Source organism: Marmota marmota, unplaced genomic scaffold (genome assembly GCF_001458135.2).
Source record: "Marmota marmota marmota unplaced genomic scaffold, marMar, whole genome shotgun sequence".
In the NCBI taxonomy this organism is placed as follows: domain Eukaryota; kingdom Metazoa; phylum Chordata; class Mammalia; order Rodentia; family Sciuridae; genus Marmota; species Marmota marmota.
In genome coordinates, this window is record NW_025999864.1 from 816,401 (window position 1) to 843,575 (window position 27,175).

Genomic DNA, 27,175 nt, shown 5'->3' on the forward strand with positions numbered 1-27,175 from the left:
ACCAGTGATGGTAATACCTTGGCTCATTCTTAAATAGGAAGGAGGATTTCAAAATTATTTTTATCTGATTTTTCCAATTAAAAAAGCAATAGAAGCTATTAAAGGTCTTCTGAAAAACATAAAGGAGAAAGTTATAAGTTACCTGGTAATTCAGATAACCACTGTACACATTTTGGTGTTTATCCTGTCTTTTTTTTCCTTATATATACATTATGTGTGTGTGTGTGTGTGTGTGTGTAAACATGCAACATGCATACAAATACACATGTATGTTTATATTTGTATATGCACATGTACAGACTTTTATACAGAATTAACATCATTATGTAATTATGTTATACTAAAAAAATCTCAATTTAGTATTGCATTTTTTAGAGCATTTTTTAAAGTTGTAGATGGACACAATACCCTTATTTTATTTTTATGTGGTGCTGAGGATCAAACCAGTGCCTCACATGTGCTAGGCAAGCACTCTACCACTGAGATCCAACCCCAGCCATAGTATTTCATTTTTGACCTTTGAAATTTGACTGCAGAAGTAAAATGTTTAAGAAAAAAAATCTAAAGAACAAAAGCATTCTTAATCCAGCCACTGTAAGATAAATTTCATATTTATTTTTGTTTATTTCTTTTTGACTTTTCTCAGCAGGCCTACATAATTTCTTTATCCAGGGAGTATGGATTTGATTTGTTCATAGTGGGCTCTGAGAATTAGGTAGGGAGTTTTGGGGAAAGATGGTGTCTGAAAATCTCCCCACTTATTGAGATATACAACATTCAGATGACACTTTTCACACTGAATTTTAAATTTAAACTTTGAGAAGTGGAAGAAACTTTAAGAACAGACTTAGTGTCTATTCTTTTCTCAGTCAGTTCTTGGAACTTTGCATGCCAAAGTGATAGATAAAATTCATGGACATCAAAAGTTTCTCTGGAAGTGTACAGAAACTATATCTGCTACATCTTTTACTGATTGCTGTTTGAGTAGAGTTGGCCCAACTATCAGGGAAGTTTTCTGGAAGCAGTTAATATGTAGAATAAAACATATGGTATAGCTCTTTTATCATATGGATTAAATTGACACAATAAGTGAAGGTTTTACATCTTGAATAAAATATTTTATAGGAGAATCAGGCTACCTGAGTGGCTACATTTATCTGTTAGGTGACTTAAAGATATAGCAGCTTCCTTCTTAGTTGCAAATGTGCCATGGTTGACCTGTATTAAAAACAGAGACGAATGCCCTGAGTCTTTTCAGATTTGGAGAATTATTTATCAATTATTATTTATACATTTTGAACTTGTGCATTTCTTACTAAAATTCCACAAGGAGAAAGAATCCCGTTGTTTGTCAAGGTAATATTTAAATTTATTCCACACTGTGTTTTAAATATGAAGTACATACTCATGTTTTTAGATTTATGTCTATAAAACATCAGTTGTTGTAACAAAAGATTTTCAAGGGGTTGAGGTTGTGGCTCAGTAGTAGAGTGCTTGCCTAGTATGTGTGAGGTACTGGGTTTGATCCTTGGCATCCCTTAAAAATAAATAAATAAATAAAGGTATTGTGTCCATCTACAACTAAAAATTTTTTTTTAAAAGAAAAGTATTTCAAAATGAAAAGGATACTTAAGTTTCCATATGCCCTGGGAAGAATTTAAAATGTAGCTTCCCCCCACACCCCTTTAATTCAGTAATTAACTAAACATGCCCCGTAGTTTAGGGGGACTATAATAGTTTACACCTGTTTCAACTTGTGCTGTTTTTGCTGGCAGCGGCTTTTGCCATCCCATATTTCTTATAAAGCAGAAATATGAAATAAAATATGGAAAAGCACTAGAAATTATAATAAACATAAAAATGAATTGTTCAGCTTCAAATATGAAATGCTTCACCTGCACATTTAGCCAGCCATGTTTCAGTAGTATTGAAGTAATTTAATCCTGGTGCTCTGTGTCATAAAAATAAAGACAATTGCTTGTATTGGCAGGAACAATCCCAGGTTTTTAAAATTCAAGTGGATAAACTTTGGAACATCAGACAGAAGTCATATTGTAAAGACCGTTTAAAAAACCTGCAACATCATCGTGTGTGTTCATGTTATTGTGGGATGAAAAAGATGAGAGACTATTTGCTTAAAAGATTGCAAAAAGACCAGTAGAACTATTTTACTACAGAATATAATCAGACTTCAAATGTCAAGGAATACCATGCCTTGAAGTATAGGTTGGCTTATTTCACAGACAACATTTTGCCATCCAAATATAATGAAAAGGAAGTGATTTGAGTCAAAATATTATCATCCCTCATATTTCTTTTCTCGTAATTCAAGTCTCCAGTGGTCTCCCTGGAATACCCTTTATTCTGCAGGTCTAACAGTAGCTGTCCAGTTCAACCACTGGGTTGAGAGTAAAATGAGTAGTTTTTTAGGACATTGTCCAGAATAAGAATAGCAAAATTAAATTCATAATAAATTTAACTTGGATGAAGTTGTTACTGTGAAAAGCTCATTTTGGCTATCTCTCTCTGGTTGAGTAGCTTTGACTATTATATGGGTAAGGGTTGTAAGTTGAAAGAGTGTAGGGATTTGGTTCTCTCTCTTCGTTGGTGCAGGACCCAAATGTTTGTGTAATAAAAGAGTGAATTGCTTTCTTTCTTTTTTTTTTTCTTGATCTGTAAAATTAACCTTTTTAATGTCTAGGTTTATACGGAGAAAAATATTTGCAATGCCTTAGTCCCCCAATCCCTCACTTTCATTTCTTGTAGGAATTTTTATTTTCGTACTGAAGGATTTAGAGTATGTTTGAGAATAAGAATGAGACTCTCAGCTTTGGACACAGAAGGATCCCTGTTTGATCATGTTTGATTGTTCCTTACCATCAACAGAAGTTCTTCAGGAGACCCACTGACCTGGCAATAAAATAAGAATGCTTTCTAGGAAGTGCCAGTGACTGGTCTAACCATAGTTAGCATATGAAACAATGATCTAACCAAGAGTCCAACTCCTTGTCTTCTACTGGGACCCTTAGGAGCCCAGGAAATATGCACATCAAAATTTAAGAAAAATCAGGTTCAGATCTGGAGTTACTTTCACAGTAGACTTCTCGTATCTGCAGTTTCATTTAACTGTGAACAGTGGTGGGATGAAGATATTAAATGGGAAGTTCCAGAAATATATAATTTTAAATTTTAAATTATGTGCCTTTCTGAGTGATGTGATGAGGTCTAGCTTTGTCCTGCCTGGGGTATGAGTCTTATTTGTCCAGCTTATATACATTGTATGCCCTATCCACCTAGTACCTACTAGTACCTACTACTCATTTAGTAGCCATTTCAGTCTTCAGATCAACTGTCACAGTTTTCACAGTTCTACACTGTGTCCAAGCAACTCTCCTGTAGTAACCTAACACTACATCTGTGTCATTCCTCACTTCATGTCATCAACTAGGCATTGTATCATCTGATAACATCACAGGAAGAAAGATGAGTGCAGTATAGTAAGATATTTTGAGAGAGAGACAGAACATATTCACTACAACAACACTGTAATTCATTGCAGTATTGTTATAATTCTTTTTAAAATCAGTTTTTACTGTTAATCTTTTACTGTGCCTAATTTATAAGTCAAACTTTATCATAGATATGTATGTAAAAGAAGAAAGCATACATAAGATTTGGTAAAATCTGTAGTTTCAGGCGTCCACTGGGCATCATGAAGTGTATCCCCTGTGATAAGGGGGTTCTACTGTACATTAACCCTTGGAATAAAAATATCAAATTTTTGTTGCCAAAGAGTATGCTATTTCTGGCTTTCTGCCCTTCCATTCCTTTACAAATCAAAAGCTTGCTAGAGGTGTGGGTTTCTGGTTAAATATTGAGTGTTTTTTTCTTGGAACATAGTTAATTATAGTTTGGGTCTAACTAAAGAAAATTGCCCCTTTTTTATTCATCCAGAGATTGAAGGGCCATTCTGTGAAGTATCTCTAGTGTTTTGATGGACATGAAATGAAGGAAATTTTTGTTGTATGGTATTGGGGAGTGAGCCCAGGATTTCATGTATACTAGGCAGGTGTTCTGCACTGAGCTACAACCCCAGTTCTTGAGGAGCCCTTTGAGGTTGTGAATTATAATGAATTTGTCATAAGCAAAATAAGTGTCCTAAAGGAGATTTCTGTAATGGAAGGTAATTGTATCTTGAAATCTAAACTGATGAATTCTAAGTTGAGAAGGAGTTTCTGTGATAAAGGGAGTAATTATTTATTTTACAGATAGACCTTGCAGAATATCTTTAATTGTGAAAATTTCAAAGATGAGGTTCCTTGAAGTCACTAGATATATATTTTTTCTAAATCTTCATGACTTTGCTACTTTCACTGCCAAGTCACTGTAGGTGTCATTGAATACAGTCCTTTTTTGGCTATTTTTAACTTTAGACAGAGACAACCCAAGAGCTAGCTGAGCTGAAGGGCCCCTTGGCACTTATCACTAGGTTTGGGTCATTCGGTTTGGGTATGGAGTTTTTATCTTGCCTTGGTGGCCCCCTCCTGCTAGTGTTGGTCACATTTGCCAGTTTGTTTAGTAGTTTAATGTCTTATGTGTTTTTTAAAGCTTTAATATTGATACATTGCCAAGTTTTAGTGAAAACCATAGTTTGTTGAGTAAACTTCAAAGGATTTTATTTGTGGAAATGTATGACTCAACTGGTCCATAATCAACGTCTTTGCTCAGTTCATTGTTGATTGTGTGGAATTTGTGCAAAAAGAAAAGGTTAAAAAGGTATTATAGAAGGTGTTTTATATTTAACTGTGAAATTTGAGTTGGTGAAAAAAGAATTTAAATTTTAATACTTGTTATTTCTTTGAGGGCAGAGAGAATTTCTTTGGGTTTTGAATTCTTTACCTAGCATATCAGATTTATAGTAGGTACTTGTCAAAATGTGCCAAGTGGCAGGTATGATACTTAAGTGATTGATCTTCCACACTTCTTGGGTCTTTAATCATTTTAACATGGGACGTGAGCACACACAAGTGCACACTTACACTTCCCTGCTGCGTTGTTGCCAGCAGGCCTTTGGGTTACCATGGTCTTCTAGACTTTGATTGCCAGAAGTTCTTGTCCAAGGTCCTTTCTTATCTTTGCCAGGAGTTGGCTCCTCCATTTAACTCCAGTTCCACTTTACACCTGAATCAGAGTTCTATTTGGGTTTTGCCCCTGGGTCCAGGCAGTCTGAGGCAGTTGCAGCAAGATGGTGTTGGCTCTTTGTTTCTTCTCTCCTCTTAGATTCCCTACCCTTACCAAAGATGAATGAAACATATCCAGAGTCACAGATTTTTTTCTTTTTTTTTGACATTGGGCAGAGCACTGGGTTTGTCCTGAATTTATAGGTTACCATTTAGATATAAAAATGTTGTTCAAATGTAGTAACCTTTTTATTAATCTCACAGGAAGTTGGTTGTTGGCTGTGATCTTCAGTATCATTACTACCTCATTCTCACATTGTGTTGTTTCTCACTTTGTATATGTGAATGAAGGAATGAATTAAAGTAGTACAGAATGGCAGTGAAATCCAAGCAGGGTATATAGTCATTGTGAAGCATAAAACTGAAAGGGCTCCACAGTAGGCCACATTGGGTGAGCCACCTGTTGGCAAAGCAGCCTTCCACCTGTTATCGATTACAGATAGGAAGTGCTTGGAGCACTGGAGCTGATGACTTCCTTCATTGTGTTTGTTCAAATATTCCTTCTCAATGAAAGGATGAGATCACTTTTGTCTCTGTGGAAATAGAGACTTGTGAGTTTTTTTGAATCTTTATGTAACCTAAAGCTGTGCAGTTGATTGGAATTTGTGTTTTATTGTTTATCAACTTTGCATCCTGATGAGGCACTGTGCTTTGGGAGAGCAGGATGTCCTGTTGACCTTCGTACTCTCCTACCTGATACCCAAGAGTTTTTGAATACGTAAATTGAAAAGAGAAAGTATTTTAAATGTATACATTTTTATTTACAGCTGCAGCTGAAGGAAAAGGCAGAAGTGGGGAAGACTTTTTTCAGAAGGTAAGTTGTGTTTTATTCTTACCTTGGGGATAAGTAAGGGGACATATCCCCATCTCAGTAGCTGCTCTGGAGAGCCCTGAGAGATCCCCTTCCCTGTGAAGGAGAATGGGTTTGGATAATCTAGCCGAAAATAGTGCAAGTAGGGTAAGGGAGGGATGATGTATGGAACTTGATCATTCTAAGAAGGCTCCTTCTGGGGCAAATCCAATGAAGGTTTTGTTTGAAAGCAAGAAGTGAGTGAGGCCATCCAGATGAATTTCTCACACAAAAGTCAGCAGTGTTGTCCTGATTATCTGCTTTTATTGCTATCTTGTTTCTTCCTTCCCTAAACAACATGTTTGATTTGGAAGACAAAGAGGAATCCCTAGCAGCTTGCCTTATTTATGGGCAGGAAACTGTAATCAATAAAAGATACTTGCTCATGACTGGTCACTATGTCCATTCTGTTCCTGCTGTCCCCTGAAAGTTCAGACCTTCAATGAAACCAGTTGGGCCAGCCACATGTTGCAAGGGAAAATGAGAGCTGGAGCTATTTTGAAAAATGATTATAAGAAATTATGAATGGTAGTTGATGATTTATAACACTATTTCTCAATGAATGTTTTATACAAAGAAACGATGCCTATCCTTTTGAAAAGGTTGACTTGAGTTCATATTCTTCTTACTTTTGTTCATTTGGGTATAGGGTATTTGTGTTGGGACTTAGAAGGTATGTCCATGCAGGTATTCTGGAAGGGATGCAAATTCTGAAGATGAGCCTAAATAGCACTTGAGAAAGTCATCAGCTCTTTGTAAAACACCTATGTGGAACCACCACAGGTGCCTGTTCTTACAAATGTCTTTTTTTTTCTGCCTTCTGTGAGATCTGTTTTTTTTTTTTGGGGGGGGTCAACTTCATCATTTATCTATATTTTCTTCCAAGAGTATTAAAAACAAATATTGTCAGAGCTGATGCTTATATTGCCATTTCTTGTTTTTTTTTTTAATTTTTTATTGTTGGTTGTTCAAAACATTACAAATTTCTTGATATATCATATTTCACACTTTGATTCAAGTGGGTCATTTCTTGGTTTTAAAGGTATTTATTTACTACCTGCTGTGTGCTACACACTGGAGAGACCAAAATGAGCCAAGCACAGTTCCTGCTCTGATGGAACATGAGGTGTCTGGTGATATAGACACATAAATAGACAGTAGAATAATCTGTGGCTTTTCCGAGAGGGATCAGCACTTGCCTGGGATTTTAGAAGACTAGCAAGGGCCTCTTCATGTCTTTTTAGAAGAGTAGAAGTTAACCAGGCAAAGAAGTAGGTTTGGGTGGATTGGAAAGGGCTTTCTAGGCAAAGAAGCAGAATGTAAGGGGGTTCTGAGGTGGAAGAGTTCATGCAGCACTACCCTTCAGACATTTGACTGGCACACTACATGTGCGGGTTTATGGTGCTAAATCGGGGGGCGGGTAGGCTGTGCTGTATGATGAAGTAAGTGCTTTATTTGAAGGGGAAGATCTTTCCTAAAGAGATTTAAATAAAAAAAAAATTAGTAGTGCTGTTGGCCACATAGGATATGCCAGAATATCAGATTCCTACTCCTTCTTTAGGCACACTCAGCTGAAGTTCATGTACTGTGCTTGGAACCCCTGGCATGGCATTATCAGACAGTGGTTAGTGTCCACCTTACCTTTAATACCTGGGCCTTTAGCTGGGGCAGGCTTGGAAGCAAAGGTAAGACAAGACAGATGGCAGGAATCATAGATTTGCCTCTGGTTGGTGAATAGACAGTATAATATTTTCTGTGGAAAGGGTTTTCTCTTTGTTCTTTTTAAACTCACCAATAGATATAAAAAGTGTACCATTCAGCTTCGTGTGCTTCAGACATTTTCAAAGTTGAATCAAAATCTGTTAGATATGGTCATAAAGGACTCTTATTCTTCGAAGATTTTCTAGTATTTATCACCCTTTGTGGAGCCACATAGACATTCCAGCAGTTCAAGTGGAAACACATGTTTGAATCCAGCAACATAATGTGCCTCCCATGAACTACGAGTTGGACACATGGATTCTATTCACGGTCACAGGTTGGTGAGTTCTGTGAATAAACTGGAGTAATTTTTATCTTCTCATTTCTTCTTTAGTTCGGTGGGAAGTATCTTCTTGATAGACAGGTGTCCATATAACATTTGTATACTCACCTGGAAAAAAACCTGTAGCTTAATAAAGCTGGAAGCAACTCAGATTCCAGGAGTGTAATCTGATGCTCTGACCAGACAGAGTGGACATCATGGTTCACCTGTGTTCAAGCGAAGTAGTGAAGAAGAGTTGAGTTGGAACTGTGGCCTTATCACATGGTTTCATATGATAGCATTTTGGGAAACATATAAGATATAGGCCATATTGATGCTCATTAGCATCTTTGAAGAAATATATTTATCCTCCCAGAGTAATGCAAATATGAAGGATCTAAACATTTATTATTGGAATGCTTTTTGCTTTTGACTCTGGGGTGTGTGTAACAAAAATTAAAACCTCTGTGTACCTGGATGTCAAGTTCTGCACCTTAATGATTTTAAAAACTTCTTCAGCTCTGGAAGGGTCCTTACCCTGTTTCATAGTGTCTCTTTCTAAGGTAGAGATTGGAGGATGGTGAGATTTTATATATTATTATTTTTTTGTATCATAAAACATATGTAAAATCATATCAGCATAATTATGCTAATTAAAGTATGCTAAATTCAATTAGAATAATTATTCTCATTTAAGTTTTCAAATAGAAAAAAAATTAAATCTATCATTCAGAATAAACATTTGTAGATTTCCATAATTTGAATTTCAGTTTAGAAAATAGTAAGATTGTCAAATATATTATCTTAAATTTAGAGCTATAATATAAGTGATTGTTCAGTTTTCTATTCCTGGAACTTCTCCCAAAGAGTTAAAATTACTTTCTTACAGAGATTTATCCCCATTTCTACACACCATTTCACTGACAGGCTACCCCTGACACTCTATTAGAGTAAAAGGATAATAAATAAGGTGGTATAGACAAGAAATCCCACAACATAATGACCTGAAGAACAGTCTTTTTTTTTTTTTTTTAAACTGTCATGTAACATTCTAAGAGGAATTCCATCTTAGTGGTATCTTTGTCCCCTGCTTTCAGTTACAGAGGCCCATGTTCCTTCTGTGATGTGTCAGGACTGTTCCTTATGGCATGGCCTTCATCTCTGTGTCTGATGCGGGTTCACTTCACATCCAGATGTGAGCTGGTGAGAGGAGGAGAGAGCAGAGGGGAGGCACGTCATGGTCCTAAGCCAAGGCTTGGGAATGGCAGGTGTTACTTCTTCTCACATTCTGTTAGAGAAAACTTAGTTAAGTAACTAGCTGCAGAAGTGAGAGGGAAGGAGGGCCTGGGGCATTTGGAGAAATGGATTTGATATGCACTGTTTCACCAAATGCCAGCCTGTTAAGAAAAAAAATATGTAGTCACAGTGTAAATGTGTTTGTGTGGTATACTTTGAAACTTTTTGTCTTAGTTTATTAGGGCTGCAATGCCACAAACTGTCTTACCCATAGAAATGTATTGTCCCATAGTTTTGGAGGCTGTAAGTCCAAGGTCAAGGTGATACTGTATAAAGGCGATGAGAGAGAATTTGTTCCATGCCTCTCCAGTGATGAGTTGCTGGTAATCCTTGGTGTTTCTTGGGTTACAGAAGCTTCACCCAGATCTCTGCCTTCATCTCATTCTCTCAGTGTGTATATCTGTGTCCAAATTACCTCTGTAAGGATATAGTTCATGTTGGATTAGGGGATCCACCCTACTTTGCTATAGTCTTATTCTTACTTATTACATCTACCCTGATTCGATTGCCAAGTAAAGTCACATTTTGAGGCCCCAGGGATTAGGACTTTAGCACATGAATTTTTTTTTTCATTTATAAACACATAGAGATTTTTTATTGCCATTGTTCATCTTTTATGGATATCTCTTGTCTCCCCCTTATGCAGAGTTGTACATATTGTAGCACATGAATTTTTGGAGGACATAATTCAGTCAATATCTCATTTTAATGGAGGAAATAATTCTGTAGAAAATTACTATAATTAGAAAAATTTACTAAAACTGTGAATTTTATTTATCACATTTGGATAGATTTTAACTCCCTAATCATTTATACTAAATGTTTCTTATTATTACAAGTTCAACCTTTCTTTCCTCCCACCACCTTTGTATTGAACCCAAGGGTTGTCTTCCTCTAAGCTACATCCCCAGCCCTTTTTATTTTATTTTATTTTATTTTTTTATTTTGACACAGGGTCTTGTTAAATGGTTGAGCCTGACCTTGAACTTTCTATCCTTCTGCTTCAGCCTTCTGGGATTATAGTTGTGTACCACCATGCCTGGCTTGTTACATGTTATTTCTAAATTGTGTAGAATGAATAGATAATAGACACAAGAAAGAGAACTGTTCATATGCTCTCAGTCTTTTCTCTTGTACAGTAAAGATGTATGTTAATGTGATTTTAGAAATATTTCCTGATTGGTTGATGGGATTACAGATTTGCATTGGATACATCCCAAATGTGTGTGGGGGTTGGGCAGGGAGGGGAAGAGTAGGAGACAATTTTATAAAATTCTCCAGTAATTGTACTTTTTATTCTTTGGATCTGTCTACATAAGGAGGGGATTGGATGCAAGTTTATTAATGCTCTCTGTAGTTCTTTGTCCATGTTTATTGGTAACTTATCTAATTGAGACACATGGAAACCATCTTCCAGGTTTTCTGTGGTTTTTGGGCAGTTGTTCATGGCTTACTCACTGTCTGTCCTGTTTCCTCTTTAATCACTTCTTTTTTTTTCCCCTCTTGTGAAAGTGATTATGATGAGATCTTGGAGGGGAAAATGTGTTACAGTACATTAGGTAGGGATGGGCACAGTGATTGTATTACTAGTGTGACTCATCAAAGAAAACGATTTGGGAATCAGCCATGCTGATGGCTGAAGAAGACAAAATCCAGTCAGCATTGTAATTGGTGAAAGCCAGGTTTTCCTCTGCACTGGGTCGTGTAGAGTATTTTCCCCCAAAGTACACATCCCCATATTTTATTTTATTTTTTTTAAATTCTTTTTTTGATGTTGATGAACCTTTATTTTATTCATTTATTTATATGTGGTACTAAAAATTGAACTCAGTGCCTCTCACATGGTATGCAAATGCTCTACCACTAAGCCACAACCCCAGCCCATACATCCCATATTTTTAAATGAAGGAATATATTATACTCTTAGAAATATATTGTATATTTATTTGAAAAACTTACCTATAAACTATGCCTTGTCACAAGAGCTAATGGCATGGCTAACATAAACAAGATACTGTTCTGTAGTTTACATGGTATATTTTTATTGCTTTTAAACTCTGTTTTTAAGCAAACAGACTGCTGTTGGCATTTTGAGACTAGAAAGTGGCAAGTGTTACTTTCCAAGGGAAAATTGCTGTGAGGAAAGTTTGATTCTCTCTGTACCTCAAAATGAGTATATTGGGTGGTCTTAGCTGAGGAACACTTCAGTCATTTTATGGGGGGTGAGTGCAGAGGCAATAAAATCACTTCTACTTTTTCCACTGACCATTATATTGTGTGTGTTGAATGTATGCTATTCCTGTAGTAATAGAAGTGAATTTTGGTTTAATTATCATTATTGTTTGGATATGAGTTATTCCCTAAAAATTCCTATGAATGCAGGACTATTCAGAGGCAAATGATTGGATTATGAGAGCTATGACCTCATCAGGCCATCCTAGTTCAAGTGGACTGACTGGATAGGTGGGGTGTGGTTGGAGGAGGCAGGTCCCTGAGGATATGCCCTGGAAGGAATGTTCTTCCTGTGGCCCCTTCCCCATCCCCACCTCCCCCTGCTTCCTGATCCTACCCAGAGCTGACCTTACCTCTGCTGGACCCTTCCTCCTTGATGTGCTGCCTCACCTTAGGCCCAGAGCAATGGAGTCAACCATCTGTGGACTGAGACCTCTGAATGAAACTGTGGGCCCCCCAAAAAACTTTTTTTCCTCTAAGTTGTTCTTGTCAGATGTTTTGGTCACAGTGACAAAAATGCTAATGAAAACAATTATTTAAAATTGAGTTAAATTAACTATAGCCCATGAATGTATGTTTCTCACACTGAGTCTTTATGCTTAAACATTAAAAAAAATCAAAATAGATTTAAATAAGGGTGTGTGAAAGCTTTAAGTTTGTTTCAATAAGTGATACCTTTACATGGTTCACATTTACAAAAGGGTATACAGTAATGTCACTGTGGTTTCAGGTTTGCTGAGAATACTTTGAGAATTATAATATTGGTCCCAAATTTAATTAAAGATTATCACAAATGGATATCATTACTAATGGATACTTAAGCCCACAAGCTAATGTGCAGGGACACTGGGCTCTTACTACTTGTCATGGAATGGTTATGGTCCTCAGGATGTTTCTGCGAAAGAATTTGTGATCAGGTTCTCATACCACTGCATAAATAAGGGAAACTGACTACTTGAGAGACTTAGAAAAAAAGAACCCAATAGGGAGGTGGCCAGTGCCTCCTTAAGGGATTCTTCTTCCTGCCAAAGAGGGTGTAAACCACCTGAGAAATTAATGTCTAGAATAATTAGCAAAGAACAAAAGACAAAGAGCCAGAAAAGATAGTTTTAAAGACGGACCCCTGACAGGTCCAGTCTATACAGGAGCTGGAGCTAGACAGTTAGAAAATGGTTCCCATGGTTTATTTAAGGGGATACATCAAAGGCAGGGATAAACTTTCAAGGGTAGGAGTCTTGCTTCTTGATGTCTTGGAGTCAATAGGTTGATTGGCATCTTGGTGTAGGCCACACCCATCTTAGAAGGGCTATGTGGTTACAGCAGGTCATCCCATCTCTGGTGCTGTGTGGGACCTGGGGCAGAGCTTGAATAGGACTCACAGTGTCTCTGGGCAGTCAACCAGAGGAAATGTCCATTGGAAGTTTCCAGACACCAGATTTCCCTATTCAGTTAGGCTGCTTTGCAAGACAGTCCACACATAGCCCAAGGATGGCTCGCCACAGAACTCCACCCCCAAAGGCTGTCAGATCATCTTAAAAATTTTTTTTTTTTTAGTTGCAGTTGGACACAATACCTTTATTTTATTTTATTTATTTTTTATGTGGTGCTGAGGATCAATCCAGCATCTCGCACATGTTAGGTGAGTGCTCTACTGCGGAGCCACAACCCCAGCCCCCCCCCCAGTCAGATCATCTTTTGTAAAGTTGTTAAGGATGCAGTTTGGTCTTATTTTTGTATCTTACTATCTGCTGTCTTGTATTGAGAGTTTAAATGTGGGTTAGTGAGAAAAGATTAAGAAAATGATGAAGTGAAATCTCGTCGTCCATTTTTGTGGTCCTCTAAATTCTGTGCTTCTGTCCCTTGTACATTTGAGCACAGGACGCTTGGGTACTGAATCCATATTCTCATAGCATGTCATAAAGTCACCTGCATTGAGTTGAACAGGAGTGGCATGATCTTAGCTTTTATTTTGGCAGTCATTTCGTGCAGCTACTTTATGAAAACCACATTTACTGTTTTTTTATTCTTTCTGGAAACATGAAAGCAGGAAATGTCACTGAGATTCTTTTAAAGTGTATGTTTTAATGGTAGTGATTGTAATCTAATTGCTAGCATGATTTTTAAAAAAGTGAATAATAATAATCTTAAATCAACCTTTCATGAAAGCTTAGTTGTTATTGATTAAAATGATTTCTCTTCTTGAAACCACACTCAAAACTTTGTATTATAAAGAAAATCAAATTGAATTCATAAAGTAGGATTTTTTAAAAAAGCCACAAGGCAGGACCTGATTACTGACTTGAAGTGTACGTTAAGGATTTATTGGTGTTAGTTTAAAAGGCTTGTATGTTATTTTGTAAAATGCTGTCTTTATATGGGTTAAGAGCCTACCTTAATTCCTGAAGTTGTCTGGGTTAATTGAAAGATCTTGAGATACAAACTTATTTATGGTTGATATTAAGACTTCAGAACTACTCCACATTATACAGATGAACCAAACTTAAATTAATAGTTATAATATGCAACTGTAAACATTTTTGCATTGGTCAGAGCCATTTTGAAGATAGTGGCAGTAATTATTTAAAGAAGGATTAAGTTTGGTTAGTTTTAATAATAGGAGCTTTGCATTTGCTTTGAGAGTCTCATGTGGGTGTGTATATATTTATGTCTTTTCATTGTTATAATTCAAAATGGTTTATATCTTAGGCCTATGATAAATTCTGACTGTGCACACATTGAACATTATTAGAGATGTGTCTAAGACCAATGTATAAGGATATTCATTGTGGCAATATTGTAAATAATCAAAATTAAATGACCTGTGCTCAAATTGTAAATGTTTGAAATAAGGCATATGCAAACATTGGATTACTTATTATGTAGTCATTAAAATCATGCTTTTTTGGTAAATATTTAAAGACTTGGGAAATTGATTACTATAAATACAAAAATGAGGACAAAAAGCATATAAATATCTTGACATTAATTTTTTTATAATATATATATTTTTAGTTGTAGATGGACATGATATCTTTATTTTTATTTATTTATTTTTATGTGATGCTGAGGATTGAACCCAGGGCCCCATGCATGTGAGGCAGGCGCTCTACCACTGAGCTACAACCCCAGCCCTTGACATTAAATTTTGTTATAATGCCAGAATGCTAACACTGGTGTCTCAATGATGAGATTATGGTTGGTTTTTATTTTCCTTTGTATTTTCCTACAATTAACCTCTATTACTTTTATAAACAGGATTAACAACTATTACCTTATGCAGAAAAGTAGATAATAATGGCTAAAATAGCTTGAGTTTGCCCAGGGATTCATAAATTGTTTCCAGTTTATAGAGCTTTTCATGTTGAAAGAAGACCAAGAAGTGGACTTCCCCTGAAGTACTAAAGTTCCATCTGTATCGCCTACAACAGTTAAAAAACAGAATTAATCTCAGATGTACACAAAAAAACAGATTTTTTGGGAGGGTACTGGGGATGAACTCAGGGGCTCTAGACCTCCAAACCACATCCTCAGCCCTATTTTGTATTTTGTGTAGAGATAGGGTCTCACTGAGTTGCTTGGCGCCTCCTTTTTCTTTGTTTTGCTGAGGCTGGCTTTGAACTCACCATCCTCCTGCCCCAGCCTTCCGAACCACTGAGATTACAGGCATGTGTCACCACACCCAGGTCAAAAATAGATTTCTTAAGGCAGTGCCAATTTTTAGGATTCTTCCTTACTTTCCTCCATCCATTTGCCCTAAACAGTTTGAAGATGGTTTTTATATCACACCATACCTGCTTTTCTTCAGATGAAGGATGCTCAATTTTTAATTTTTTATATGACTTATTGAACCTCTCACCAATTTGTTCACTTTCAGTAGCAAGATCAGTGTCCCATTTTAAATATGGCAACAGTATTTGGGCACAATAGTTTGGACACAGTTGTACTGACCAGTACAATTATAGTAAACCTGGAAAATCCACACTATGGATGTGATGTCAAACTCCCTAAAGATTATATGAGTTTCTGGCATTGTTGAATTGGTTACAGACATGAAGAATTTATATTCCTTGACATTCTTCACCAACTGAAGGTGAAAGGTTGGTGCCAGTGTTATTGCTAGGTACATGACATAAAATGAAGATATTTTCTGATTTCACACTGGCAGATAGAGGCCTCCATAGGTATAGCTCACATGCTGTCTCTCTCAGGGCTCTTGACCTACATTTAGCTTGGAGACTAAATGGTAGTTGTGGTGATTGAGATATGAAAGTTGGAAAGCATCAGTCTTGAAGAGTTTACCTGGTTTGACTGGCTTGACAGAACTCCTGTATGATTTTCTTTCTTCATTCTGGACTGCATGGGTTACCTGGGGAAAACGACTCCGCCACTGTGACAGTTCAAAACGTCATGGGATTGGTTTCATGCCTTTAGTCTGACCCAGGTGGCACTTAGTAAAGAATATAAGACTTGCTGATTTAAAGTGGGTTCACAGAAGAATCAATACTTTTTAAAGATGGATTGACATTGTCTGTTTATTCTCAACAATGATGTTATCATCTAATAGCATTTGGTTTATTTTTTTCAAGGTTAGACTGCTAGTTGGTGGAATCTGAGACTTGAACAGTGCTTTTTGACTTTGTGCTTGACTGTTGTTGATAAAAGATGATCAGTGTTTTTCTTTAAATCCGTAATTATCTGCCCTCATTTGTAGGCTGTGCTTCTAAAGTGAAAGAAGTTCTGCCTGAAGCTGTAAGTTTTGCGAAGTATGGTTCTGAATTAGGGTCATGGTGGTGTATTTTGTGGACTGTCTAAAGGCTGGAGGCAAATTAATTCAGTTATGTTTGTCAGCTTTGCATCAATGTGACCAGAATTCCTCACAAGAACAACTTAAGGAAGAAAGATTTATTTTTACTCCTGGCTTCAGAGGTCCCAATTCATGGTCTGCTGACTCCATTGAAGAAACATCATGGCAGAAATATACAGTGAAAGAAGCCTTCTCAGCTCATGGCAGCTTCCAAGCAGAGAGATCAAGGGGATAGCCCAAGGCCACACCTCCAGTGACCATGCCACCAGCCATGCCTACAGTTACCACCCAGTAGTCCATTCAAATTATTAAATTAATCATTGCCTAAAATCCACCCTGAACCTTGCTGCACTGGGTGCCATGCTTCCAACACATGAACTTAAGTGAACATTCCAAATCCAAACCAGAACAACAGTAAAACAAGTGGTATGTTTTTTTTTTTTTTAGTCTTTTATATTTTGTTTAAACAGCCAGATTTCAAGATAAGGTTGGTCAGTCTGATTCATTCCTCTGATATTTTTCTTTTGTTTGTTCTATGTCGGAGACTTACAGTAATGACTGTTGTCATTCCATGAATTGGTTCTTTCTTCAAATTACAGAGTTTGGTTTTACAAATGATCTTTGCTTGATGTGCTTAATATGTTTTCATTTTGTGTGTGTGTGTGTGTGTGTAGATAGATAAAATATATTGTTTTAGAATCTGTTCTTTGGCTAGTTCAATGCTCTTACCTGGCTTTTGTCTCTAAGCAGTATTTTTTAGTTTATGTACTTAGTGGTCTATGTGGTTTCTGATTGCACTTCCTGCAAGAAGGCAGAGAGGAGCAAACCTTGCTTTTCGAAGACCTGATTCTGTTTTAAGTCTTCCAGCCTCAGCTGATGGTGGGCATCAGAGCCAGCAGTGAACCCTCCGTAGACAGTGGACTAAACCTGTGTGTGGTAGTCTCTAGAAACTCAATTGAGCCAAACTTGTCTGTAGCTCAGTTAAGTTGTATCTTTAAAAGACTATTGCTCTTTAGATAAATCTTAAGACATTTTTCTTAAACCTGTCATTTAAAATATTTATGTAGCAGCAATACCACAGCACATTTTAAAGCATTAACTATGCTGTGCTCGATGAGCCTCTGAATATGACATGTATTATGTAAGAATAATATTCTTATTCAAGGCATGCTTCTTTTTGCAAGTCAATTGCTAACATTATTCAAAGAATAATGGGGTCTTGGTTATTAATATCCTAGGTGGGAAAAAGCAAGTACTGTCTTTGTTTTCAAAAAAGGTTTTCTCATGGGCTTTTATCTTACATGTCAGAATTTCCTCCTCCTCCTTGGCAATTGGCATTAATATTGTTTTTGTCAATATTTTATTTTTTTTGTAGAAAGTTTTTAGCCGGCCAACATGCAGAGAGGTCAGTACAGCATATAAACATATTCTGTTTTTCTTAATAATGGTTAAGGGGAACACTTTGTTACTTTATGCTTCTCTAAGTAACTCGATCCTTGAATTAAATTATTAAATATCCTGAATGTTACTTTATCATTTTTTTTAATGTTTAGCAGTTGTGGCTTTTCCCAAACTGTTTTTTTTTCCATTTTTTTAAAAAAATATTTCTTTCGATTTAAATTTCTTCCTGAAAAGAGCAATCGTTTGGCATTTTAAGTGATAGAAAAATAAATTTCATTACCTTCCTTTCTTTCTTTCTCTCTTTCTGAAATCAAAGTGGTCTAGAAATATGTATGTCTTTCCTTCATTTGCATTGACTACTTTTAGGACTTTGGTCACCCCAGTCATTCATATTTCTGCTTCTTAGTGTCAAAGTAATGATAGGTGGGGAATGAGGAAAATTTAGCTGGAGGTGAAACTGACTATAGACAGAATATCGAGCTTCTGGCTTTCCTCCTTGGGTTTCTTTCTTCACCATCAGTTACTTTTTTGACTGCAGAAAAAAAATGAAGAAAAGCTTCATTCTCATTGCCTATTTACTCTGGAGTTACTGGGAAATCTTCATCCCCTCCACCATGCGGCCAGCGCATTGGTTTCATTAATGAGGTTCTTGGCATAAAAGTTAGCTAGCAGAGATCGAAATAAAACACACAGACTCAGTTACCTTTTTCTATGACCAGGTCCTAGACGGCTCCCCTCTCTGGCTCCAACCTCGAACCACCCATAGGGCAGCAAGGATTACTCAGGGCTAGCAGGAGAGAGAGCCAGCCAGCACACCAGGGAGTAGCCTTTTATTGGGGAACAAGAAATTCAGGGGAGAATTCCATCCAATGAAGGTTGAGGGCGGGGGCCACACTCCAAGGTCAGGGTCAGTGATTGGGCCCCCGGGGTCAGTGGTCAGTCACACCCCCACATGGACGGGTTCTCTCATCAGTAGAGGGCCGGGAAAGTTCCGACACAGCCAGAACGCCTCAGACCCAAACCGGGAGTCGCCCAGTCACGTGTGAGAATGGCTCTCCACAATCCCCTGTGAATTAGAAAAGTTAAAATAGAACTCTTTCCTGTTTGCCCCCTTCCCACCAAAGATTTTGCAGACAGTGGTCCAAATTCATGTGTAAGTCAGTAGGAGGCACTGTTTTGAGAAGTGTCTTCCCCAGATCTGCAGGTTTGGCAAGCCCTAGCTTTTTTTTTTTTTTTTTTTTTTGCTTCAGCCAGTATATTGAGAGGGAGGTATGAGCAAAATTGAGGAAATGTTATTTTTTTTAGTACTTAATGGGAACATGGATATGTGTGTCTTCTCATTTGGGTGTCACTTCACTTTGTTATCCTTTTCATCTGTTAACAGTATGACGAAGTTCCCTCATCATCTGTGAATCCAAAAACTCTTCTGCTTTTTCTACATTCCTTAGGATACTAAATAAGAGGTAATTTTAGCTTTCAAAGAGCTTCAGTCTGAAGCTCTGCTAAGGAGGGGTTAGACTGAATTGATTTCTTGCAGATTTCACAGAGGTACCAAGGACACCATTCATGAGACATTCACTCTCTCTCCCCTGAGCCAGCCCCTGTGCCAGGAATAGGACTGTAGAGTGGATACTGGGGGTGAAATGGAGGGAAGCTCTACCACTGAACTACATCCTTTTGATTTTATTGCAAAACAGGGTCTCACTAAGTTGCCTAGGCTTGCCTAGAATTTATGATCTTTCTTCCTCAACCTCTGGAGTAGGTGGGATTATAGGCATGGGTCACGAAGCCTGGCTAAGGTTAACTTTTAATGATGTTTTGAAACATGGCTTTCAACTATTATGATACCTTCATTATATTTTGGACAGTAGAATCGCCAAGTTCAGAATGATGGCTACAAAATAAATAATTACCATCATTTAGCTAAGTCCTGAACTTTTTGTGATATGTAGCTTTTAAAAATGTATTTTCCAGGAAAACAGTTGAAAATTTTGGCTTTGCATTTTCCTTCTGGCTGTGTCTTATGGAGCTTAAACTAAAACTTCTGAGAAATGGATATAAATGATTCAAATTTGGCAAGTAATAGAAATTTTGGTTCTATCTGTATAAAATTAAAGAATCCTTTAAAGAATCATTGGCTATCAATTCAGCATACTCTAGTATTAGCATAAAACCACCAGTATAATCTTGTACAAATAAAAAGAAGAGAAGGCCAAGAATATTTGAGATCCAGTATCATATGCAGAATAAACATAGCCAATTCTCAATTTTTCATGGGTGGATTGTTCTAGATGAATTGTTAACTGGAATTCATGTCCTCTTTCCTATTTCTCCATTTCCATCATTGACCATTTTTTTTTTTAAGCAAGGATAAACTCCAAAGCAGTGTACTAAACCCCTGAGTACAGGTTTATCTGAGAAACTTTTAACTTTTGATTTCTGAATTAGAGATTCTGATTTCATTGTTCTGGAAGTAAGGTCTAGGCATTAATATTTTTTTCAGAAGCTTACCAGGTGATTTTAATATGTAGCAAAGGTTAGTAATAACTACTACAGAATGTGAATAAGTGTAAAGAGAAATTGTATGTTCATGTTGATTTCCAGTGCTGATAAAAGTGGAAGAATTAAGTAGTTATGTATATGTAATTGTAATTTATTTATTTATTTTCTGTTGTTTGTGTCTGTCATTTACTCAAAGATTTCACTTTCTGTTCAGTTTCATTCTCTTAGAACCAAGTGTTCCATGGCATGATTTCCCAGAAGATATATTGTGGAACTTTAATTCTGCACTATGGTAAAAGATATCATATGAACAAGTACCATGAATAGAAAAGTTTTGAGAAATACTGCTGTACATTTACAAAAGTTCTTTACTGAAAAACTGCTTGAAACCTTCAATGTGCTACTTATTAGAAGTTTATGGATTTGTTATAGGAATATATAACATATAGCACTTACCAGTATTATTTGATGATGTGATTTCCCCTTTTAATCAGAACTCCAGTCTACAGATTCAAATAGTGAATCTTTTGGAAATTCCTTTATTTCACCGAGATCTGCTTATGATATACTTACACATCAAAGATTCTTAATCCATTATGTCCTAAGCTTTCATTTCTACTAATATTTCAAGTAGTAGTTCATTAAATAGTTTGGAAATTTACACACACACACACACACACACACACACAGACACACACAAACATATATGTGTATATATATCTCTTTATATAAATATGTATTAATCACGTGTATTTCAGATGCTCTAATTATTCATCTTTTAACTTTATCTAAATAAAAACCTCTAAAATCATAATAATTATTTCAAAGTTACTGTTTGTCATTGCACATCTGGGATCATGGGACAAAATGGATTAAGAATATCCCCAGTGAACTTTTTGATAGGGGTAAAGGTATAAATCATTTTCAGAGTACCATTCTTTCTTAAAACACAATGGTCATCATTTTATATCCAAGCTCAGAATAACTTGGTCATCTTTCCATTGCCTCACAGGTAAAGCTAGATGTCCACTAGTGGCATTGGACATTCATAGGGAGTCTGGTTCCTTCCTATTTATCTAACTTTGTCTCCCACTGCTCCTTAGCCCAGCATTCCTTGCATCATACACTGATATCCACAAAACATGATCATTCTTGATTCTAATGGCTATAGATGAAAATAATCTCCCCAACTAAAAAGTCTTTTTTTTTTCCCATCCTAATCTCTGGTCTTCTTTAATAATTGTATAACTCAAAGTCCACCATTCTTTGTAGCATTCTCAACTGGCCCAGTCCATTTTGACAGTCCTCCCACCACACTTGTGCCTACCTCCCGTAAATCACACTTCCCTTTCTGTATCAATTTGTTTGGATTTTGTTTAAAAGTCAGTTTTCTGTTGGGCATGATGGCATGCCCCTGGGTTCAATCCCAGGAGCAAAAGAAAAAAAAAGTAGTTAATTTTCTTATGTTGTTCTGATCTTCTAAGTTGTGTTAATAGTCCAACTAGTTTCTGAAGTCTTAAAGTGAGGATTTGAATATTTTGGCACTTAATACCTTGTTGTTTGTGTATGGCTTGGGCTGAGGAATTTTGTAGAACCCTGATATCTTGGGACCAATTCATTCCTCTGTTTACTGCACTGACAATTTACATCTTAAAAAAAATTCATGTACTTTTTTAAGGAGAAAAAAACTCTTTATGTTTGTCTTTTTTCCTTTTGTACCAGGAATTGAGCCTAGGGACACTTAACCACTGAGTCACATCCCCAGCCCTTTTTATATTTTATTTTGAGAAAGGGTCTTGCCAAGTTACTTAGGGCTTTACTAAATTGCTGAAGCCGGCTTTGAACTCGTGATCCTCCTGCTTCAGCCTCCCTAATTGCTGGCATTACAAGCGTGCACCATGGTACCTGGCTGTCTTTTTTGTTAATGGTAAATTAAATAGTAAATGTTTACATAGTAAATTAAATATTACTTTAAGTATTCAGAGTGCTGTCTGTGTTTCCTTCTAAAACATACCCACAATGATGCTATGGGGGTTCATAAGGAGCTGTTGTCTGAGATGGGATCTGGAAAGTTGGTTTTTAAAACTTGGATGTTCTAGCAGTGAGTACTACTTTCATTCCCCTATATATATTATCTCTTCCCTTCTCTCTGCCAGTTTATGCCATGCCTTCATTGTAAGTTAATCAATGAAAGAGACAAGAAAGCAATATCAGTACTATAAAGAAAGCTGATCTGGGAACTTCGAGCTCTGGCCTCAAGTCCCAATACAGTCACCAGCTGCAAAACCTTGGGCAAGTCATTTGGCAGCCAAGCAGCGTCTGTTCTCTTACTGACAGTAGGGTAATTCCTCATAGAATTGGTGTTAATGTCCATCACAGTAACACACTTAAACATACTTTATAAACAATAAAGCATGGAACAGGGATGAGAAAGGATGTAATTAGCTAGAGCAGCCCCTTGCATGTCTACTTGTACATCTTCAGGTAGAGGCTGCAGGGCTTTTACTGTTGTAGAATGCGGCTCCAACTCCATAGCTACTTGGAGAAAATCACACACAGTTTTATAATATTTTTGGCAGCTTGTCTCAATTTAGTGTTGAGTGGTTTTATGTTTTATTTGGACATACTTTTTTTCTTGATTCTTATATGGGGGAAAGATTTCATTCATTGGTCTGTTTTTATTTAAAAATGTTTATATATTTTGCATTTTTGAGTAAAAATGTTTTCTTCCTTCCTTCCTACCTTCCAGTCTTTTTCCTTCCTTTCTCCTCTCCTCCCCTCATTTCTTTGTTAGTGTTGATAATTTCCCATGTGACAGGTTAGTTTGTCACTATTAGAAATATTATTAATCCTTGGTTTTGAAATCATTAGGAGCTGGTAGATAGATTAAGGCAGAATGGGGTTTGCTACCAGTAAAGAATCAGGGAAAACTGAACTTTGATTTGTGGCTGCAAAAATATTTCCATATTTCTTGGAAGAATGGAATAAAAAGAAAATCCAAACAACTTCTTGTTTCAGGAGCTGTCTCTATGACTTAAGGAACATTTTGCATCTCTGCTACAAAAAATTGCCATTTTGATTCTGATGTGCATTGTCCTTTCCTACACATACATTGCTTTCGGCTTGTGGCTTCATGCCTCTTTGCTCTGAGGTGATCAAAGTCCTTCAAAGGCAACTCATTACTTCCCCTTCTGTGGCCCATTGGTCTACTGGTACCAGGAGTGGGAGCCACACATCATTATTGTTTTGTGAGCTTTTATTGAGAATTGAATGAGGGACACTGTGTTAGACCTCTGCAAGAACACAATAATAGTAATTCTGTCAGCTGCTGATGGTGAGTGGAGGTACTTTGCTGGAGGTTAATCTAGGTATCATTGGTGTAACTGAGGAATTAGTACAGGCCTGATGGTCTGAAGGTGAAGGGTGACTAAATGCTGTGGTGACACAGGGAAGCCACCAACAGTACAGCAAAGTGAAGAAGGTCTTTGGGGAGGTATTCAAATAGGAAGAAACAAGGGTAGATACCAGGACACTAAAATGAAGGATCTTGATAGGATGTAGTGGAATAAAGAGGAACAACACAAAAGAATTAGGATAACTTAAAGGTTCTAATATGAAAATGATACATTGGTAACATCTAGTGGCAGAGCTGTTTAGGAGGGAAAAATAAATATAATTTTAACTAATATATTGACTTTGAAGTTGCAATAGAGATGTTTAGAGGAACTCAGAGACAGCTTGGCTGAAATTGTGACTTATTAGGAATTAACTTGCATTTCAGAAATAAGTGATTTATGTAGACTTGTAAGTAAGAATTTTTCTTGTTTGTTTCTTTAGTGTTACAGAAAATAACAAATGAGCTTTATGATAAGTAATTATGGAATGAAAATAAGCCATTTGAAAAATTTGCTAAAAAATGTCAGATGGGAAATGTGGGAATATGTGTATTCTTTTTGAAATGTGGGTCTGAATTGGAAGAACTCATGCTATACTTAAAGGAAGAAAGCCTCATTTATTTGACTCTTGCCTTCGTTCCTTTCCTCCTGTCTTAGGCTCCTTCCCCTCAACTCCTATCCCCTCTTTTTGGTCTGGGTGCCTCTGAGAAGTAGACCAATGTGTCACTGCAAATATGCATCAGTATGTGGGTCACCCAGAGTTCATAGACTTGAAAGTTCTCTTATTCCAATGAGCCCATGTATCCCTTCAGTTGCTTCTGGGTTATGTGCCACTGGGAAATGAGTAAGGGGGCCCAGAGACTATTTGTACCAGTAGGGTCACAGTAAGTGTGCAGGGTGGGGAGAAAGCAGAGAGGGGTAATCCTAGGGTTAGCTGTCTTTTCTCATTTTCTGGTTTGCTATTCTTCAAGGGAGGGGCAGAGCCATATGGTGTCTAAGGCCGTGAAATTTTTTTCCTGTCCCTTTCTTTTCTTCCTCCTTTCCTCCCTCCTGCCCTCCCTCCCGCCCTCCCTCCCTCTCTTCTTCCTCTTCTTTAGGTTGACAGATAGATTGAATAGATTTATTGTACACAGCATGATGTTTTGATGTATGTGTACATTATGAAATGGCTAAATCAAGCTAATTAACATGTGTTATCTCATCCTTTTTTTAAAAAAAAATTGTGGCAAACACTTAAAATCTATTCTGTTAGCAATTTGCAAGTTTACAATACATTGTTATTAACTATAGTAACCATGAGGTACAATAGATCTTAACTTATGCCTACTGTCTAAATTAAATGATATTCTATTGTTTTCATGTACATAAGTAAGATACATATCCAAGTGTTCTCAATAAATCAAAACAGAGTCTTAGTTGTCATTCAGAGTGTCTTTGCTTCATGTGAGATCTTTGTCCCATTGTGTATTTGCCCAGGCTATTACTTTCCTAAACTCCTTAATGAAGTAGGGCAACAGAAAGATCTTCAGTGATGAGCGTACCATTGAAACCAATGGAGGTTAATCTTCTTGAACAACATGTGACACTGAGGAACAGGGTTAGGTGTACCAAGGAGTTCATGTTGGCCCTGAGCTTCATAGGTAGCTCTTGTTAACCAAAACTTGGACATCAATAGTTATTTTTCTTTAAGTACATGGTGATATTGTTTTGTATTTCCTTTGCCAGTGGAAGCAGTGTTCCATAACTTAAGCAGTGTGGCGTAGGAAGGATTGGGTAGGAAAAGGAATTGAATCTGCACTGTAGTTTTTGTTCTGACTTTACATCATATGCCAGTGTATGTTTAATGAGAACATTCCTGGTAGTGACAACATTCCTTATAGATTTAGTTATTATTTGGATACTGAAAGGTGTTTTTGTATTAGAAGAAACCAAAGTGGTCGTCAAGTGCTTACACCAAAATGTCTGTCTATAAACGGGGATATCAATCATCCATATTGAAGAAAAATGTATTTTGGCTTCTTTATAGATAAAATTTTGAGGTATTACAAGTCAAGTCAGTTTTGAAAGAAATCCTGGACTCTCTTTCCTTTCTTTTTGTTATCCATTAAATCGCTGAGATCAAAGATGTTTTCATATGCAGTTTATAGATATTTGTTCAGTATTAGGATGATTATTATAGCCAGAAACAAAGAGATAGTCAATACATATTTGCTGAATGAATAAGTAACATTGTAAATTTTCTCATAAAAATTATTTTACATCCACCCTTTTATGTGAGGTGCTGGGTATGGCCTTAGAAATACAGAGTGGACATGTTAATTGGAAAAACAGAACTTGTTTTAGTCAGCTTTGTTGCTGTTGTGACTAAAGGCCCTGACCAGCACAATAGTAGAGGAGAAAAGGTTTATTTGAGGGTTCATGGTTTCAGAGGTCTTAGTCCATAGAAGGCCGGCTCCAATCCTTAGGGCTGGAGGTCAGGTTGCACATCATGGCAGGAGAATGTGGCAGAGGGAAGCAGCTCACATGGTGATCAGAAAGCAGAAAGAAAGGTCTCTGCTTGCCAGATACAAATATATATATATCCCCAAGTGATGCCCTGATTCCCACTTCCTTCGGTCACACTGTACCATTTTAGTTACCACTCAGTTAAACCCTATCAGGGGATTAATTCACTGATTAGGTTTAGGCAATAACCCAATCATTTCTCCTCCAAACCTTCCTGCATTGTCTCACATGTGAGCTTTTGGGCTTCACCTCATATCTAAACCATAATAGAACTCACTATTTTTTTTAAAAAACAGAATAATTTGGGAGGAGTAGGCAAATTTCAGTCATTTGCTTTGAGTTGATAGAAGGCTTTCTAAAGTATTTATATCCATTTTAAAAGCAGTTCTTTGCCCTCCCTCTTACCAATTCATTTAAGGAATCTTGCCCATCAGGGATATGATTGTATTTTCTTTCAATTGTATTTTGTCTTTATTGAAAGTCTTTTGACAGTTCTTTCAAAACAGTAATTACAACTTTCTTTGAGCTGAGCCTCAGTAGGGATAAAGAAACACCTTATTTGATGTATTATTCCATTACCTATAATGTCAAGGCAGTTGGTAAATAATTTCTTTTTATAGAGCAACCATAGTCAGGGGTGGAGGTGGGATTTAATCTAAATAGCTGGATCCCCAGGAAATAATTTGGCAAAGCTGTCATGTGATGGCTGCAGTTAATTTTTTTTTTCAGTTAATTTTCTGCTCTGTGTTAGACTCAGCGTTTTTGTTTGCCTTTTAAATTAGAGCAGCACTTTGACTATGGTGGAATTTTTCTAGGTCTTGCAGATTCAGGGGCAGATGTTGCTCTTCCTGAGGCTAGGGGATGATTTGGCGCCCTCTAGGTTCAGAGAGAGAGAGAGAGAGAGAGAGAGAGAGAGAGAGGGAGGGA

At 36.9% G+C, this 27,175-nt stretch overlaps 1 protein-coding gene and 1 non-coding gene across 5 annotated transcripts in view; one reads left to right on the plus strand and one right to left on the minus strand.

The window, feature by feature from the left end:
- Nucleotides 1-27,175, plus strand: part of Bicc1 (BicC family RNA binding protein 1) — a 284,860-nt gene that overhangs the window by 94,978 nt on the left and 162,707 nt on the right. For 3 of the 4 annotated variants that reach the window (XM_048813939.1, XM_015504682.2, XM_048813942.1), the window contains exon 2: nucleotides 6,008-6,054. The exons of the other annotated variant lie outside the window; for it this stretch is intronic. In XM_048813939.1, the coding sequence (XP_048669896.1) occupies nucleotides 6,008-6,054 (47 nt within the window). The remainder of the gene's footprint in view (nucleotides 1-6,007; nucleotides 6,055-27,175) is intronic. 4 annotated transcript variants of the gene reach the window in all.
- Trnav-cac lies at nucleotides 14,697-14,764 on the minus strand. The gene has a single exon. It is a non-coding gene; the product is annotated as a tRNA-Val (tRNA).